Source organism: Pleurodeles waltl, chromosome 3_1 (assembly GCF_031143425.1).
Source record: "Pleurodeles waltl isolate 20211129_DDA chromosome 3_1, aPleWal1.hap1.20221129, whole genome shotgun sequence".
NCBI lineage: Eukaryota > Metazoa > Chordata > Amphibia > Caudata > Salamandridae > Pleurodeles > Pleurodeles waltl.
Window position 1 is genome coordinate 621,675,584 of NC_090440.1, and position 20,116 is coordinate 621,695,699.

The following is a 20,116-nucleotide window of genomic DNA, read 5'->3' on the forward strand; positions in this document are numbered from 1 at the left end:
ATAATTTGAAATTCTAGTGTTTTATTTGAGGCAATTAAAATATTGAGCTCTGTTCCCCTGGTAAAATATCAGTTTTCGGTACTAGTGGGTTTTCAACTTCATTTCAAAACGTGTCTGTGTACTGCAGTAGTGCTAACGTGCACTACATAGGTATTGTCATCCCTCCCCCAAAAAAAGACGACAGGTCTGGTGAGACTAATAGCACCTCAAATGGGACAAGTTGAGAACTCTGCTAATTCTTCCTATTACTTGAATGGCGGTACTGGTGTCGGGCAGGGCCGGCTTTAGCGCTGGTGATGCCCGGTGCCACGGTGTTTGTTGGTGCCCACATGACCACCTTTGCCACAGATTCCCTCAGTACCACCCTTATCAGTTCCCTCGAGTATCCATAACCACTCTCTCAGATGCATTTCATTGTTTTTATAGCGCCACTCCTACTAGTGTAGCTGGTCAGTGTAATTCTCACCACACACATAAGATACAGAGGCAGATCATACGTGTGTAAATCAGTAAATAAGAAATGTTACATAAGAGAGAGGACCACAAGGGGTGGGAGTCACGTCCTACATCCTGGTAGGCAGTATATTTTGAGTGCTTGATTTGGAGAAACACAAACAGGATGTAAAAAGTACCACCATAGTTGGGGATTGTCCTTACTAATGAGTCAGTTTCTACCCAAATGCACCCTTGGTGCAACATTAAAATGATGAAAGACTGGGGAAAAATCATATTGCTCTTACCTATACTTTGCAGTTTCCATGTTGCTCTTTCATTATGGTTTCTAGCTCACTGTTCTATTTTAGGACATTAACTTATAACCTGCAAATAACTAAAGGATATCTCCAACCGAAGCAGTAACCCACTGACGTATTACATTAAATGCACTTTGTGATCTGCATAGCACATGCTCTTTGCAGAAGGCATATTAACCCTCTGTGCTGTGCTGATGAGTTAAAACTTCCAAAAGACAAAACTTGAACTCTTTCCAGAAGGTCCCTTAATCACCAGACATAGCTTGATGTTTTAAATGTTGAAAATTGCTTGCAGCAATGAATGCTACTTGCCAACAGGCACCACCACCTAAAATCAACGCACAGTGCGGTGGTACTGGTCACACCGCCTTAGAGCCGGCCCTTGTGCCAGGGTCAGGGCTTGATACACAACAGGTGTAAAAAGATGAGGCAGTGACACGAAAAAATTAGGACTTTTCTTAGCCACATAAATTGGTCAACCCTACCGCATAATTTGGTCCTCTCTGCCACATTATTCCAATGTCCCTGCATATAAATAAAGCACTTCCATTTACCTTCCTTTTAAGAAAGCATTGGTAAATGCATTAAGTTTCGCCAATGTGATTAATAATAAGCTGTTTTTTGTTGTAAGTTGTAGCTTGGTGAACAGTTGTGCAATATAAGTTACTTAAACTTCATTCTAGATCTTGTCTTGTTTTTTAAGAAAGACAATATATCGGACGAATAAAAAAAGCACTCTTTGAACTTACACACAGTAGTAATCACATACCACCACTCTACCCAAACTAACCCGTCACCACTCCACACATTCACACAGTCAAATGAAGCATAAAACCAGTGTAGCCTGCCCGTGTTTACCAAAAGCATTTGCGTTTTTGTTTTCCAAATGAGGTGTGAGACAGGTGAGAGCTTCCCACCATATAGTAGAAACTCAGATCTCTTTTCTGCAGAATAGGATTAGAAGAATAAATACTCCAAAAGTTGCCCCTTATTATTATGTCAACAGTGCAGAGCTGCATGCTGACTAAGCTGTTTTGCAATGCTAAGCATGCATCATTAATGACTGATTAGTTGTCTTTAGATAAAGGTTTGTTTGTTTAAAGGAAAACTACCCTTTTGATTGTTCCTTTTCTGTTCGGTACAATAATAGTATAATTATTTCAGTATCCTACGGTAAATTATACCTTTGAATTAGCACCCTGCCCCCCCCCCCAAAAGAAAAAATTTAAATGGCGATTTTCCACAAAAACTAAGCAATTTAGGAAAACAATCTGAGTCTCTGTGCAAAGCTTAACATACGTTAAATCAGGCAAATAGCACCATGTTTACATGGAAAAAGCACACACATGCTAACTTTAACAGCGATCTTAACAGTTCGGCTAGTGTCCTCTTTTGTATAGCATAGCTCTCGCCTTTGTTAACAAAAGTACAAAGTAGGCAACCTTCCTGTGGGACTTTAGACTCCTTGTTGCGTCCTTTTTGTTTTGCAAAATATAAGGTGAAAGCCTATTACAAAGTGCAGATGTGCTAAACATAGCCCAAAGGCTTTTACATACACAATTGCTGATAGAAATTGGGTCTTTAGTTGGAAGTCGGTTTGCACTTTGTCCAAGTAGGGACTCTCACTCTAGTCAGGATAATGGAGATACCCACTCAGATAAACCCTACTCACCCCCCTTGGTAGCTTGGCACGGGCAGTCAGGCTTATCTCAGAAGCAATGTGTAAAGCATTAGCACATAACACACAGTAATAAGTGAAAACACTGCAAAAGGACACCACACCAGTTTTAGAAAAATAGGCAATATTTATCTATATGAAACAAGACCATGTTGATATATGGAGGGACTGGAAATGAAGTTTTGAGCCACTGTACCCTAATTATTGTGTACACACAACACTGGTGGCAGCCTAGCTAAGCAAGACTCTTACAGTGTTTTTCTACGTTCTGAGCTCTGCATCATAGCCCCCTGTTGTTTATTTTCCAGCTGGCTGGTGGTGCCGTCATGGCAGTGGGCATCTGGACCCTTGTGGAGAAGAGCGATTATATCAGCCTGTTGTCGTCCAGCACCTATGCAGCTACCGCATACATCCTTGTCATTGCTGGGGTCATAGTTATGGTTACAGGTATCCTGGGCTGCTGTGCTACCTTCAAGGAGAGAAGGAACCTTTTGAGAACGGTGAGTGACCCTTTCGCACCACAACTCGTGAATTATGAGATGGTTTACCTGGTCCAGAATGTTGAATTTTGTCGTATTGGGTAGGAAAGTTGTGAGAATGAGGTTAAAGCACCATCTTGAAAAATAGCTCCAGCTCTCCTGTCTGCCAGTCTTAGATGAAACACCAACATTTCTCTGTGTTTTATGCGGTGTCCTCTCTACCTCCCTTCTACCTCCTGTGCTTTCTTTTTCTTCCATTCTTCGATCTTCTTTTTCTCTGCTTACTTTCTTCCACCTTTCCCTCTCCTCTGTGGATCCCTTCCTCACTTGACTACTGTTTTAGGGGAGAGTGTTTGAAATTACTTAAAGCGAGATTGCATTAAGGTGAAGTGCATCTTCATCAGTATGTGTTTGAGGGTTGATCTTCCCTAGGCCTCCTACTTCATTATTCACATAACACCTAACTCCCACCGGTCTCCTGCCACATTCCATGTTTCTGTGCCCTTTATTTTCAATGACTATTCAGTGAGGAGTGTGTTTTTTAAGAAATGGTACCACACAGATCTTCACAATCGATACAACTTATTTTTTTAAACAATGCAGTACGTCTACTGTTAAAGCTCCTTATATATAAAAGTGCCCTGAAAAATTGCTGTTCTTAAAATATGGGTAGTATTCACTCCAGTTTAGAGGGGGTAAATCTTCTAATTCAGCCCACCAACTTCCCTCTAAATGAACACAACAATGTGCAGTGTGCTGAGCCAGTGCTACAGTCGTCTTTACATCATGCTGGTCACTCCTTGACGTCCAGAACTTATAGCAGCGCTTCGAAGATAGTTGTAAGGAAATGCCTCCTTGGCATGGTTACCCCCTGACTTTTTGCCTTTGCTGATGCTAAGTTTTGATTTGAAAGTGTGCTGAGGCCTGCTAACCAGGCCCCAGCACCAGTGTTCTTTCCCTAACCTGTACTTTTGTTTTCACAATTGGCACACCCTGACATCCAGGTAAGTCCCTTGTAACTGGTACCCCTGGTACCATGGGCCCTGATGCCAGGGAAGGTCTTGAAGGGCTGCAGCATATCTTATGCCAGCCTGGGGACCCCTCACTCAGCACAGACACACTGCTTGACAGCTTGTGTGTGCTGGTGAGGACAAAACGAGTAAGTCGACATGGCACTCCCCTCAGGGTGCCATGCCAGCCTCACACTGCCTATGCAGTATAGATAAGTCACCCCTCTAGCAGGCCTTACAGCCCTAAGGCACGGTGCACTATACCATAGGTGAGGGCACAAGTGCATTAGCACTGTGCCCCTACAGTGTCTAAGCAAAACCTTAGACATTGTAGGGGCAGGGTAGCCATAAGAGTATATGGTCTGGGAGTCTGTCAAACACGAACTCCACAGCACCATAATGGCTACACTGAAAACTGGGAAGTTTGGTATCAAACTTCTCTGCACAATAAATGCACACTGATTCCAGTGTACATTTTATTGTAACATACACCCCAGAGGGCACCTTAGAGGTGCCCCCTGAAACCTTAACCAACTACCCGTGTAGGCTGACTGGTTTTAGCAGCCTGCCACACTTGAGACATGTTGCTGGCCACATGGGGAGAGTGCCTTTGTCACTCTGTGGCTAGTAACAAAGCCTGTACTGGGTGGAGATGCTTATCACCTCCCCCTTGCAGGAACTGTAACACCTGGCGGTGAGCCTCAAAGGCTCACCCCCTTTGTTACAGCACCACAGGGCACTCCAGCTATTGGAGTTGCCCGCCCCCTCCGGCCACGGCCCCACTTTTGGCGGCAAGGACGGAGGAAATTATGAGAATAACAAGGAGGAGTCACTGGCCAGTCAGGACAGCCCCTAAGGTGTCATGAGCTGAGGTGACTCTGACTTTTAGAAATCCTCCATCTTGGAGATGGAGGATTCCCCCAATAGGGATTGGAATGTGACCCCCTCCCCTTGGGAGGAGGCACAAAGAGGGTGTAGCCACCCTCAGGGCTAGTAGCCATTGGCTACTGCCCTCCCTGACCTAAACACACCCCTAAATTCTGTATTTAGGGGCTCCCCTGAACCTAGGAACTCAGATTCCTGCAACCTAAAAAGAAGAGGACTGCTAAGCTGAAAAACCCTGCAGAGAAGACGGAGACACCAACTGCTTTGGCCCCAGCTCTACCGGCCTGTCTCCCCACTTCGAAAAGACACTGCTCCAGCGACGCTTTCCCCAGGACCAGTGACCTCTGAATCCTCAGAGGACTGCCCTGCTCTAGAAGGACCAAGAAACTCCCGAGGACAGCGGCTCTGTTCACCCAAGACTGCAACTTTGTTTCCAAAGAAGCAACTTCAAGACAACTGCGTTTCCCGCCGGAAGCGTGAGACTTGCAACTCTGCACCCAACGCCCCCGGCTCGACTTGTGGAGAAACAACACCTCAGGGAGGACTCCCCGGCGACTACGAGACTGTGAGTAGCCAGAGTTGCCCCCCCTGCACCCCCACAGCGACGCCTGCAGAGGGAATCCCGAGGCTCCCCCTGACCGCGACTGCCTGACTCCCAGATCCCGACGCCTGGAATAGACTCTGCACCCGCAGCCCCCAGGACCTGAAAGATCGGAACTCCAGTGCAGGAGTGACCCCCAGGAGGCCCTCTCCCTTGCCCAGGTGGTGGCTACCCCGAGGAGCCCACCCCCTTGCCTGCCTGCATCGCTATTGATTTACATTGGAAACCCGACGTGTGTTTGCACACTGCACCCGGCCGCCCCCGTGCTGCTGAGGGTGTACTTCCTGTGCTAACTTGTGTCCCCCCCCCCCCCCGGTGCCCTACAAAACCCCCCCTGGTCTGCCCTCCGAAGGCGCGGGTACTTACCTACTGGCAGACTGGAACCGGGGCACCCCCTTCTCCATTGAAGCCTATGCGTTTTGGGCACCACTTTGAACTCTGCACCTGACCGGCCCTGAGCTGCTGGTGTGGTAACTTTGGGGTTGCTCTGAACCCCCAAAGGTGGGCTACCTTGGACCCAAACTTGATCCCCGTAGGTGGTTTACTTACCTACAAAAACTAACAAATACTTACCTCCCCCAGGAACTGTTGAAAATTGCACTGTCTAGTTTTAAAACAGCTATATGTGTTTTATTTGAAAAGTATATATGCTATTGTGATTATTCAAAATTCCTAAAGTACTTACCTGCAATACCTTTCATTTGAGATATTACATGTAAAATTTGAACCTGTGGTTCTTAAAATAAACTAAGAAAATATATTTTTCTATACAAAAACCTATTGGCCTGGAATTGTCTCTGAGTGTGTGTTCCTCATTTATTGCATGTGTGTATGTACAACAAATGCTTAACACTACTCCTTTGATAAGCCTACTGCTCGACCACACTACCACAAAATAGAGCATTAGTATTATCTCTTTTTGCCACTATCTTACCTCTAAGGGGAACCCTTGGACTCTGTGCATACTATTCCTTACTTTGAAGTAGTGCATACAGAGCCAACTTCCTACAACTGTTGTTTATGACCTCGAGGCCCTTTTCCCTGTTCAGATCTCCTGGTCCATGTTAAGGGCTCTTTACTACTGCCCAGGTCACCTCTGGAGGACATAGGACATGTAACAGGGCAGACATCCAGTCTTGTGGTTTGTTAATTTTACTGGCTCCTTGCTACCTCTTCCCTGGTCCTTCTTAAATAAAAGAAAATGAAGCATCCACTCTGCTCACCATTTCCAGGGGCCTCGCCCTGTTCCTGTGGGTGTGTGTGGAAAACTATATGTGCAGGCAATCAAGCACAGAGTGACAAGACCATAATTGAAGCTATATTTATTTAGGAAAACATAACATTGCCTGAAGATTCTGTAGAAACAGTAATGTCCCCTGCAAGGTGTACAGTCATGTTGCCCTATCCTGAGTGCCTGACGGAGAGTATCAGGTATCCCAGTTTTTTATTTGAGCCCTAGCATCAAACTACTCTAGTGAATGTGCAGAGGCTTGTGCCTGATTTTGGCATGAGTCCAGGACATGTCCTGTGACCTGGATGGGCACACCAAGCATGCCATCATTTTGCTGACATTGTGCTACCGTACCTGTCACAGGTTTAAAAAAAAAAAAAATGTTATTTATTATTTTAACAAAATAGAGAAAGTGAGACAGGTATTTAGCCCCAACATGGAAGGAAGCATATTGCTGTGTAAAAAAAAGACAGTGCACTATAAAGATTCTTTACACAACAATAGTTAATTAATCAGGAATAATGAGCCATGCCAGATGTAGATAATGAAACTAGCGGTTAGAAGCAGGGGTGCAAGGACGTGGGCAGTGTCTAGGAACAGTCATAAACAGGGGTTACAAGGTGTTTACAGTCTCCTCTAGTATAACACTAAGGGTCAAGAGTCTTGGCTGGTGGTCTCTGCAGTCAAGAGAGAGTTTCTCAGGGGTAGCCAGATGTCCTTTGGCCTGGATGTGGGAGGTTGCAAAGTTGCATATAGGTCACTGGTAGTGTCACAGAATTCTAAGCTAACAAGCCAGGCTCTGGTAGTTGGTGAATGTGTACTGTCCCAGTTGAGCGCAATTTCACCCTGCCTAAGAGCAATGGGCGGACATTTTTGGTACATCTTGCAAATAGCCCAGTAGCGCTAACAGGTCAAGAGTCAATCATCTGGGATTGGAGGGACAATACAGTGCACCATAATGTTTCAATATGACTACACGTCCATGACATATGTACAAAGTCGGCCCAGGCAGTATGGCATTTGAAACAGTTACAGAGTTTTGAGGAATCTAGCCATGCCAGAACGCAGGAGTAACATAGGTTCCAAGCAGGAATTTGTAATGTAGGCGTTTGTTGCGATGATTGGTTGAAATGAAATGTGTTTGAGCGCAACAGGCAGACCACATCTTATCAGTGAGTTGGCGATCCAGTTCTATTTCCCATGTGTTGCAAAGTTTTTCATCTCTGGAGGCCAGCATGGCAACTCTTGCGTGGTACAGTTTAGAGATTAGTCGTCTCCTGTTGTCATCAGTAATTACTAGGGACTGGGAGACAGCGTGAAAGGATAAGTCCTTACCCCACAGGGATTCAACAGATGGCCCAGCTGTGAGAAGCATCACTCTACACAAAGGCTTTGTGTGGAGTACAGCTTAGAGAAGACACTTGAAAGAAGAACTACCCCAGACATATTCTGAGATCCCAGATGGAAAATTCATGTCTACGCTCGGCCTTTGGAGCCACTGATCTCCTTATTGTTACAGTTATTTTTGGTCAAAGAACGTAGTGTTCTGCAGCATACTCCGAGGATTGTTGGGTGGGCGGGAGAGAGAGAGAGAGAGAGAGAGAGAGATAGATAGATAGATAGATAGATAGATAGATAGATAGATAGATATTCATCTGTGGGCTTCACCTATGTTATGTAAAGTATCTGTATTTGCCCCAGTACTGCAGACTGCGGCTTTGGCTGTCCCAACCTGCTGCAGCCACTCTCATACCTGAATTGGGAGAGAATGGAAATGTGTTGCCAAAAGTACACGAAAACGTGTTTCTGATGAGGCTGTATCATATGGACAGTAATGAACTGAGCACAACCATTATTGAACTGCAGTATCTGCACTTGAACTTGGTTTATATTGCACAAAACTCTCTAACCTAACTGGGACCTGCCTAGACTCGCAAGAAGACTCATAGGAAATGGGAATGGGAAGGCAACAGCCCAAGGCGGTAGCCCAAGTGCCAATGTCTATTATTTTGCCTGCTCCTATTACCTGTGTAGCATTACATTTTAAGTGTGTGTAATAAAGTACTCTTATCCAAGTAAAGCACTTGGTTGGACAAACATGTTGTGATGTTTAGTGGTTGCTGAGTACTGAGTTTGCTAATCCGCTCCCTGAAAAGCCTGCGATTGCTGCCTTCACCACCACTTACAAACAAGTGCTGAAGGGGTAGTACTTGGCCCAGTTTGCAGAGCCATACCAGGAAGTATTCAGAGACGTTAGAGATAAACCACCCTAGTTCCTAAGTTAAGGCCTACTAGTCGTTACTTGACACATGACCCCCTGAAAGGGGTCTGACGCATGCCCTCTAGTTGAAAGGATATGTATCAAACTGACCAGCTATGCACTGTATGCCTTCGTATTATAATATAGTCACTGTCATTTACTTAATACTGAGTTTTCAATGAGATTCAGTAGCAGAGTGGGTGCAGATAGGAATGGTGCAAGATTTTCTGCTCTAAAGGCAATAAAAGAACGGTATGAAAAAGGTGATTTTGAATTCCATTAGTAGTGTTATAAGTAACACATTGCTTACCATTAGTTGGCTTTATTGTCAGTGATTTGTTTGCTTCCTTGTTTATGGCGTGCCTTCTTGTTTTTTTGTCCCTTCCCTGGAGCATAGCCTCTTTCTGGTCATTTTGATATTCTGACCAGAATCCTTCGCATTTAGAAAACTTTTTTTTTTTTTTTTTTTTACTTTCATTCAGCATTCTATGAGAGTGCATGTATTTTCTAGCTCTCTCCCTTATATACTGCTCCCCACCTCAGGTTCCCTGCCATACTGTTAATCCCCATTCCTCACAGTTTGTCTGTAAAAGCACAGCACTGGGTTCATTTTTTCTGGGAAGTGGCTGAAGATCAGAACTTAAGGGTGTGTTTGTTTTATCTAGTGCATTCCATATTTTGCGTGAAAGTGTAAGCTTAGGGATAGACAGGTTTTTATAGCGATGGGATGAGAGGCCATCTACTGCACTCACACAATTGGTGTCAATGGCAGAAGGTGTACTTAACATGATATATCTCCTGAAGGCCCATGTATTTGCTCTCTGGCGTAGTACAGGTGACTAAATGGCTGAATCCCGTGGAAGGTAAATTACACTTTGACAAGCATTACTCTTTACATTCGAATACTTTCTTGTTCTTCCTAAATTCTGTTCCATTTCCAGAGTGAAGCATATTTGAAAAATACCCAATGTCATTTATAAAGATTAAAAACATTGAATTCAAAGTGCAGTTTTCAGACACCATAGGATGTGTGTTTACTTTTTTTAAGCAACTCTTCCAGACAAAGATTGGCAAAGCCAGCAGATCAGCGCTTGCAGAATGAAGACCCAATGGCTTTGCCAGCCCAGTGAATATTTAAATTTTATTGTATATTCACACAATTTGATAATTGCTCATTCACACATGTAAATAATATGATCAGCAGTACTATGGACAAGCATTTGCTGCAGGGCACAAGCCCTGCCTTTGGACTGTTAGCAGTTCTGTTCCTACTGCCCACTGTTGCTATGCCCAGAATGGTAGATTAAAATGTTAAAGGAATCACTACGTAATCAACACAAGTTTTCAGGTTATGGTGATAATTACTGAACACTTCCACAAGACAAGAAACCGTGATAGTACTGTACTGCAAAACGTGACTTTATGTAAAGTAATGCTTCTCACAGCAGCTAGAAGTGGTACTGGCTCCACACAGAAGTACCCACCAAATGGGCAAAATGAAGTGTGAAATCTCTGCACTTCACCGTCATTAACCTCCTCTTGTTCACTTTGAGCAACAGAAACCACAGCAATCTACCTGATAGCAGTGCTCACGAAGAACTAATCAGCAGCCCCTTGCAAAAAAGTTAAACAGACTTGTTAATAGTAACCCTCTCTTCATATTTGGCACTTCATTGTTTGGGTCTTCACCCTCCAGCCACAGGAATAGAGGCAATGCACTTCTGTCTGAGGAAGCTGGCCTCCCCCTCATCTTGTACCATGACACAACTTGGGGTATTTAAATGGACACCAATTCATTTTAATAATTAATACTGTGAGTCAAACCTTAAGCCTGAACATCAGAAGACATCTACCCCAACATTTGCAGAATCTCTTTTTCAATACTTTCATTATCTACAGCAAACCCTCCCATATTGCTGTAATCATGAGGTTGCTGCTGCGCTTTTGTGCAGCATAAAACTCTTGATATTTCCCTGTATATGTGTCCAGTCATTAACTTATGCTCCCAGCCCTTACCGAGTGGTCTAGCTGTTGCTTTTCAGGGAATAGACTGTTGGCCTGATTCTGGTGCTCATCAAAAGTACCTACCATAACACTATATTCTATGTTCAGTTTTGAATTCTTAGATTTCAGGCCTCCTCTCTATTCCCATGAAAACAGACCTTGACTTCCAATTGTTACCTCTCCTTTTCTTTCAAATTAACCTTTAATTACTTACTCCCACTGCATACCTCCTCTCTGAGAACAGCCTACTCTGTCCCATGCATGTGTGCCTTAATCCCTGTTATTGTATTTCTGCAAATTGTTCACAATCATTTCAAAGATGACAACTCTTCTTAAAAAGCCTGCAACCTTACAGTACCTAATTTTCCTGTAGCTCATCTAATAATACTACCAACCATTTGCATCCATTCATGTATGCCCCTTATGCTAAACACCTGCTGTTTTGCACATAGACTCTGTCGGTACATAACAGGGTGCTTCAGGTGGGCGGCGTCCTATGCTCATAGGTGGGAGGTGTAATTAAGAGTTGAAAGCATGTGGTGTCCGATCCCCAAGAGCTGGAAGAAGCTAGAATATGAGGTGACAGTAGTAAGTGAATGAGGTAGAAACAGAGGAGGGCCAGTTTACTTGTAGTTTTTGTATAGTGTTCACATCTTTCCCCATGTGATCAATGAGTTAAAGACCGGGAGAGGGTAGAGGTGACACACTGGTAACAACGAGCGCAAACTACAGAGCTGCCAATTGTTTTTATGGTTCATTCTTTTTTTAGTGTTTCCTTATATTGCTTTTATTTTGTTATATAATCTGTTCATGAGATATATCCTTATTCAATAACAAATAATTGCTACATGTCTTGCTGTCGTACAATAATATATTATGACACATTTGATTATGATATTAAGGAACACGTCTTCCTTTCATTACGGTGTCTGGAATTTCCTGCTTCCCTGGCCTGGTCCCAGATTGTCTGGGTCACAAAAGACTAGTGTGAAACCCCTTTGTGTGTGAGCGGAGTCAGTCCCTTTGATCTGAAAGAGTGGTAGGTGACGGCTCCAGTCCTTCATCCTGGTAGATATGGCCAAAACCTTTCCAAAACCCATGCTCCCTGTTGTATCACTGTCTGGTGAGGAATACACAAAAGACCAACCACCATCTACTTTTAAATAACTAAGAAGACTTTATTGTATGCATTTATTAAAAAACACATTTGTAATTCATAAAAATATAAAAGCATAATACTGACATCAGAAACTCGCTACCCATGCTCATATGCGATTCGCTAAAACCATTATTACAGCTTCACCCAGTCTTGTGACCCAGGATATAGGCTGGAGGCACCAAATGGTTAGGACAAGAAAAGTCCAACTTCCTAAAAGTGTCATTTTCAGAATTGTGACTTAAAATATTACTTTACCATTAAAGAGGATTTTAATAAAAATTCGCTAGACACCAAAGTCAGCATTCCTATGTGCTTCCAGTTGAATGTTATCTCACTGTAAAATAAGTTAACCCCAATGTTATCCTTTGGGCGAGGTATGCCTTGCAGTAGTGAAAAAGGGAAGTTAAGAGTTTTTCACTACCAGAACATTTAAAACTTAAAATTACATGTCCAACTTTTTAAAAACACTGCGCCCTGCCCTCAGGGTTGTGTAGGGCCTACCATACTGGTGACAGATATATATTAAAAAGGAAGGATTAGGCCTGGCAAAAGATTTATTTTGCCAGCTCAAAGTGACAATTTAAAACTACACACACAGGCTGCAGTGGCAGGCCTGAAACCTGTTTAAAGGCTACTTGAAGGCTACTTAAGTGCATGGCACAATGCAATGCATTGGGCTCACTAGTAGCATTTAATTTACAGGTCCTGAGTACATGGAGACCCAGTTTACTGTGGACTTATATTTAAACTGACATCCTTAAAAAACATACACAACACGTAGCCATAGGTCACTGTACCTTTCTTGCCACGTCCTTGTAGGGGGTGAAGGTAGGGGAGTTGTATTTTTGTTATACTTGGTAAGACAAGTTGGAAGTACTACCCCTCCCACCAATAAATTCTGCTCTCTTTCCACTCTGTTTAGAAGCTAATGCTGTGCTCCTTTAACACATCTTTAATTTTACCTACAAGAGGTGCTAAGTTTCCAGTTATTTCATATTGAATGTCACCGAGCCCCAAAGTTATCCCATAGAAATATCAGTGTTGTCAAGTGCCCCTCACTTACACTATCACTGTGTGTCAGGTATTCCATAATAACTTGTCAGACTGTGAGATAATTTATGTACGTATGGCAAATATTCCTTACCAAGACAGGTTATTCTATATTTATTATGATTAACGTCCAAGACAATCCCATATGGCTTTCTTTTTCTACATATATTTATATAGCGCAACTGCAGCTCCCAAAGGAGCATCCGGCGCCTCAGCAAATCAAAAGAAAACTGCTAAGGGAGAAGATGATATCAGATACCAAATATTCACAGGATCAGGAAGTAGTATAAAGTCTAGGGGATCTCAAAAATCCAAGTTTTGAGCCACTTACGAAAGGTTAGTTCCTTGTTTATAAACCTTAGGTATCTGGGCCGGACATTCCACCAGCTGGTGCCAAGAGCAGAGAGAGACTTTCCTCCTCTGGTTTTTAATTTGATGGATACAGGTTTAGGCAGATTTGCCTGTGGAGATCTCTGGAATCTGTCAGCCTTATAATGGGTAAACCTGGTAGTAAGAAATGTGGTTCCGGTCGCAGTAAAAGTTCTGAAAATCATAAAAAGAAGTTTAAACAATTCTTTAATGGACTGGTACCCAATCCAAGTTTTTTTTTTTAACGCAGCAGATGCAGATGATTTTACAAGTAGTTTGATAACTGTTCTGGCAGCTGCATGTTGGACCATTTGTAATTTGTGGATGATTTGCTCGGAAGAGCCTGCGTACAGACAATTGCAGTAGTCTAACCTAGAGGCGATAAGTGCACAGGCAAGTTTTCCTAGCCCATAAAGGCAGGAGGTCAAAACATTTCATGAGAGATTGGATTAAGTTAAAACATTTAGCATCCATAGGAGGAAGGATTACAAGATTATAACAGATAGTTTCACTACATTGTTTTACTGTTAGTTCTACTGAGTAACAGAACTCTTCCCATTTCTAGTGACACTAATCTTTAGGTTATTGCATAGATTTGTTCCAACAAGTTGATTGTAATGCACAGGCTATAGTGTTAAGTAATGTCCCGGGCAAGGGATTCTGGAAAGAAAGATCACCACACTTCCCCTCCCACCGCACAGTTTGTTCATCCCATAATATAACTTTTTATTCAAGTATCCTGCCTGCCCCTTTCTTATGACTTCTCCACCCATGCACCCGGGTAACTCATGAAAGCATGAAAGGTTAATTTCCTGTGCACCAACTTTGCCTGCCAGTGGTGGGACAAGACACTGCATAGGTTTATTTTTTGCAGATGTGCCTGTCAGTGCATGCAGATTAGTGCGTATCAGTTGCACACCTGTGTGGTTGTATATAAACGTGCATGATAACAAGTGCCTCCATGTCGTGTGCGGCGGCCAGTCCTTGCATTTTTGCAAATACTGCGCAGCGCTATATAAATACATTTACAATTAAATTACAATAACTCCTACTCAGTTAATCTGCCACGTACAAACCGGAGTAATTGAATGGAATACCTTCATACTAATCTCAATAACCAAGATTAACTACTGAAAAAAACGCTCACTTTGGGTTCCTTAGTACTTGTGCTGCTTGGCCTAAAACGTTTGCAAGTACAATAGAATTTTAAACACAACAGCAGCAATAATAATGCTAGTAATGATAATATTAAAATTAGCTACCAATACTAAAGTGAGCTACCAATCATATTGTCCAACCAATTGTAATAATATAATTGGTCCAGTAAAAGTAATAGCACTAGTAATTGCAGTACTATTTATATTTGTTATACAAGTCCGAAACCACAATAGCAGAAGTAATTTTAAAGTAAAAGCTATGCTAATAGGAAGAGTGATACAAATATTATTTGCAAAAGCAGTTGTAAATATTACAATAGTGGCAACCGAATGCAAAAATTACCAGCAGAGATCACATCAGCGCCTAAGGCACAGTGGCTAGCACAAATGTAAAAACGCCTTGTCAATGTGGATTGTTTCTATATGTGTAATACATAACAGCCATAGGTGTAATGCCCCTGGTGCCAAGTTAATTAATATTCTTAATAAATCTCCCCAACATCTCTTGATTTCTCACTCAAACATCAGCTTTGAATATATTTTGGAAAATGTAACCATTTTCTACACACATGAGCAAATAAGTTCTGAAAATACACACATCTTTGTCTCAAATACATGCTTTTCAATTTTGGTATACTTCTATTAATTCTACCCAGCACAAGCTTCCAGTTTTCTTGACAAGGGTGCACATGAGAGCTATTTACAGAAAGCTGGAGAGCTACCAGTAGCTCACGAGCTACTCGTTGGAAAAGCCTGCACTATACCAACAGTGCTAGCCTTCCTCCAGCACCCCAAAAAAAATAAACCCCAATTTTTCAGTTTTTTTAATTATTTGTTTTTTAATTTATTTATTTTAAAGAACACTGGCATGGGTGGTAATGGAAAGTGGAGGGAAGCAACAGGGTCTGGGCGAGGGGAAAAGCAGCACACAAGGGAGAGTTACATGGTGTGGGGGAGAAGCACACAAACCATAAAAGCAACAGGAGCGCTTGTAACTTGGAGGGGCTGGTATTTGGTGTGCACAGGGAGAAGCACACGATGAAGAGAGCGGAAAACATGCGTTTTCATGGAGTGCTTAAGGAAAAAAAGTAGTTCCCTAAAACTGAACAGTGCAAGGATAATGGAGAGAAAGAGAGAGAGCGACACGGAGAGAGACACGTGTAGGCAGGGTCCGGATGATTTGATTTGCTAGCCAGTGCTGAACGGAATGCTGGTCACCCACACTGTTTGCTTTGATGACCTTAGTGATCTTATGTGCAAATAAAGACACTGGAGGTGCACACAGAAGGGAGCAGTCTTCATAGTAATGTTTAATCAGGACTGTGGAAACAAACACTGCTGCAGCCTCCACTGCTTATGAAACAAGCTTTGGCAAAGCCAGTAGGTCGCCCTGTTGGAACCTATTGGCTTTGCCAGTGGTTTTAGCCCTGTGCATAGCATCCTTGATGCTGTGCAGCATGGCTAATAAAGAGCATAGGCAGCAGGCTGCATTTTGTTTTTTAGGCAGGCACATGCACATCAAGAATATGTGCATCTACAAAATTACTTGAGCGTTTTAGCGCTTTTTTTTTTTTTTTGGTTTACTTATCTGATTTTGGATCAGTGTAAAAAAAAAAAACCACCAAATTATATAGTTGTCCTCTGGTGAAAGCGCACTCTCAAACAGGTTATTTATTGTGGAATGAAGCAAAGCAAGCAACATACAGAGAATTCTTTAGCATTTCCATTTCTCCAGGCCTAACTCATTTCAGACATCTCCGTCCTTGTTCACAGGCCGAGTGCATGGCTGCTCAGCAGATTTAATTGCAGGCACCTGATCACTCAGTTAAATACCAGTTCTGCCCCAGTGGGCCTTTGAAGTGAGTTGCAAAGTGCATCCTGGTAAAGGTAGTCCTGAACATTTTAATTTTATCCCGAGTGGGTTGCTGAAGCCAAACAGAATAATAAAACACAGTTCATCACTCCAGTAGGCAAATCCAACGTAAAATTACAGGGTTTGCTGAAAGTGTTCCAACCTGCTGTTTACTGTGGCAATCAATTAATCACACAGACCTGCTCCTTCATGCAGTGGTGCTGCCTTCACTGCTGGACAGGCTGTTAAATGTATACAACGAAAGTTGTCCTCAGACAAAGTGCACTCTCAAACAGGTTATTTATTGTGGAATGCAGCAAAGCCAGAAACATACAGAGAATTCTTTAGCATTTCCATTTCTCCAGGCCTAACACGTTTGACATCTCCATCCTTGTTTACAGTCCAAGTGCATGGCTGCTCAGCAGATTTAGTTGCAGGCACCTGATCACTCAGTTAAATGCCAGTACCAAGACTGACCCTGCTCAAGAATCAAGTGGATGGCAACCAGGATGGCCAGATCAATTGGGAGATCCGCTCCCCAACCCTGCCCTTGTGAACCATACCATAGGGATCTGGATAGATGACAATTAACTTTGGAAATGTGAGCAAAACACTTGCTGGCTCTTGCTCTGGGATCCTCATATCCCTTAGAATTTGTTTTACATATGCTGCCGCCTACAACATGGAGAATTATGGTGCAGAGTTTGATTAATTCGCTTCTAGACTATAGGAATTCCCTATATTTGGGAAGCCCAATGTATGTGATAAATCGCCTCTAAGCAATCCAGAACGCAGCTGCAGATTTTGTACAAAATTCTGACACACCAATCCGCTCAACAAGCCCTAAAAACGCTCTATTGGATACCAGTGGAAAAAAGGATATGGTTCATGTGTTTTGCCCCCCAAGCCACTCAAGGGAGAGGTCCAGACATTATCCAGAGCTCACTGCCTGCCCATGTGCCAATAAGATACCTTCGATCTAGTTCCCAGATCCGTGACTGGGGGTGAGTGTTTGAAAAGTTTCAGCACTCCGTCCATCATCCTTTTATGTTACTAGAGACACTGTAACCTGTGAGTTTCAAATGACAAGCGCAGCAAAAAAGCACAGTGAGTTGTGCTGTAACTGCAAACTGCAGCAAGCATCACGCAGGGCTTAAGTTTGAATCCTTCCAGGTTTGTACTCCGTTATTCTGAGGTTTATAAAACATTTTCTGTTTGATAGTTACAAACACTGATAAGTGTAAAAAAAAAAAAAAACATTTGTGCATGCTCCCTTGGTTTCCAGTGATTTGCTTGATCTCCACAGATATGGACCAAGGTCGTCAAATTGCACTGTAATTGCGTTGATGCAAGTTTGTCTCATCTTTAGCTGATCCTGGCTCACACGTTAAGCCATTAGGGCTGTGTCAGAGGCCTGGTTCTCATCCATATTCTTTTACTGTTGAGTTGGGAGTTAGGGGTGTCGTTTTCCTGTCATGATATGCAGATCGAATTCTTAGGTCTGATCTTTGCCTCAACTTGTACACCGTTCCGCTTTTACCCGAGGGCCCCTAATCATCTGCTGGAATCTATAAACTTGCTCTCTCAGCTGAGTCCCTTCTACTCTTCGTACTATCATCCCTCTTTGAGCCCTGATTTTATGACTAGCAAATCAAGGGTCCCCATTGTATACATGCTCCATTGCCTGCCAATGACGAGTCGAAGGACCTTAAATCGTGCTTTCATCATTTGGGTTTGCCACTGAGACTAAATGCCTGATGTAAAGAGGTCGGTAGGAGTCTAAATGCCTGTGTCTATGTCTATATATATGTCTTCACAAGGTTGCTTGTAAATTTCCTTCTGCTCAGGTATCTGGCAATATCCTTTTAGAAATTTAATTTGCAGCTTTCTGAAAAATAGTAGGATAGCTCCAAAAAATCCACAGCTGCCTCGAAAAGGATCAGTAGCCTACTTACTTTATCAGGAGTGTTGCTGTATATTTGTGGATGGTAAAAATATCTTTCTCTGATCAATCCACAAGAATGAGCCTAAATGAGCGGTTTTCAGAGACATTAACTGCTGGTTTTCAACAGTCTCCACCATTTGATGGCAATTTCTGAACCACCACTTTTTGTGCATTCGATACTGAAGCTGGTTGACAAGGGATTAGCAATATGAGATGGGGGCAATGTTTTCACACACTATTAGGTTAGTGAGTTCCCAGGATAATTCTGAGATATGGAGGGCAATCATTATTGGAGATTTATTTGGAGTGACAGTCTGACACTGCCCTATCTTTACACTCTATACATGCAATGTTTTGTACATCCAGGTCTCCCTGCAGGATTATCAGAGCTGCTCAGGACATTGGAGGGATGAACAGGTACTAAGCAGCCATCCATCCATTGAGCAAGTATCTTTCACACCTTTTCATAGCGGGTTGGTCCTGCATATTTAGTTGTTTTTTATTTTTTATTTTTAAGAACAAAAATCAAAAGTAGGGCAACCAACTTCAGGTTATTTATCCAATCAATTTTTCCTAATCTCTTAACCTGCTAAAAGACTGTTGTGGGATCTATACATTTGAGACCATAGAGATTGCATTTTCTCTCCTTATGCTTCTCTGCTACAGGATAACCCGACGGCCAGCAGATTCTCCATAAGCAGAATCACTGCACCACATCAAAAGTATTTTCATCACAATTCCTGTCGCCATCATGCACACAAAGCTGCTCCAAACAATCCAGCAGTTTAAGCATTTCCCACCTCAGCAATACATCCAGACCAAGTTAAACTTACACATTGCTCCACAACAACAGTACACATTAGACACAACTGCAGGTATTATCATACATACATCATGGTTCCAATCCATTTAATTGCCTTGTTATCCTGTGCTGTGTCTTATGTGTGTGTGTCTATATCTCTCTCTCTCTCTCTCTCTCTCTCTCTCTCTCTCTCTATATATATATATATATATATATATATATATATATATATGTAGCTGCAGATACACATGCTATGCATATCCATTCCGACATCTAGTGTTGGGCTCGGAGTGTTACAAGTTGTTTTTCTTCGAAGAAGTATTTTCGGAGTCACAGGATCGAGTGACTCCTCCTCTCGGTTCCATTGTGCATGGGCATAAACTCCATTGTTAGATTGTTTTCTTTCCGCCGTTGTGTTCGGACGTGTTTCCTTTCGCTTCAAGATTTAGATTCAGAAAACTTTAGAAAACCTTCCATCTAGCATCGAACCAGTAGTACCGTTGGAAAATCACTTTGTTCGCCATTCGTGACGCGCGCTTCCAACTTGGGCCTATTTGGGCTGACCGCGCGGAGAGCCTGATGGATCGGACTCCATTCCGATTCTGCCCTTGGTGCCACACCAAGTACCCATATACAGACTAGCATTTGGTTTGCAACTTGTACCTTTCTCCACACCATCGGGAGGAAAACTGTGAGGCTCTTAGAGATCGAAGAATACAAAGGCTTGAAAGGGCGTAGAAGAGCAGTGAACATCTCAGCGTCACTGAAGAAGAGCAGGCGCAGACAGCAGTCTCAATCCCAGACACAGACTTCGAAGAGAATTCCAAAGACGACAGACCCATCACAGCTGGCCAGCATGTGAGTACGTCTGCCCCTGCACCC

The 20,116-nt window shown here is 42.8% G+C and overlaps 1 protein-coding gene across 3 annotated transcripts in view; it reads left to right on the forward strand.

Moving 5' to 3' along the window:
* CD151 (CD151 molecule (Raph blood group)) overlaps window positions 1–20,116 on the forward strand; it is a 186,055-nt gene that overhangs the window by 106,155 nt on the left and 59,784 nt on the right. For all 3 annotated transcript variants that reach the window (XM_069223114.1, XM_069223116.1, XM_069223115.1), the window contains one exon: window positions 2,739–2,930. In XM_069223114.1, the coding sequence (XP_069079215.1) occupies window positions 2,739–2,930 (192 nt within the window). The remainder of the gene's footprint in view (window positions 1–2,738; window positions 2,931–20,116) is intronic.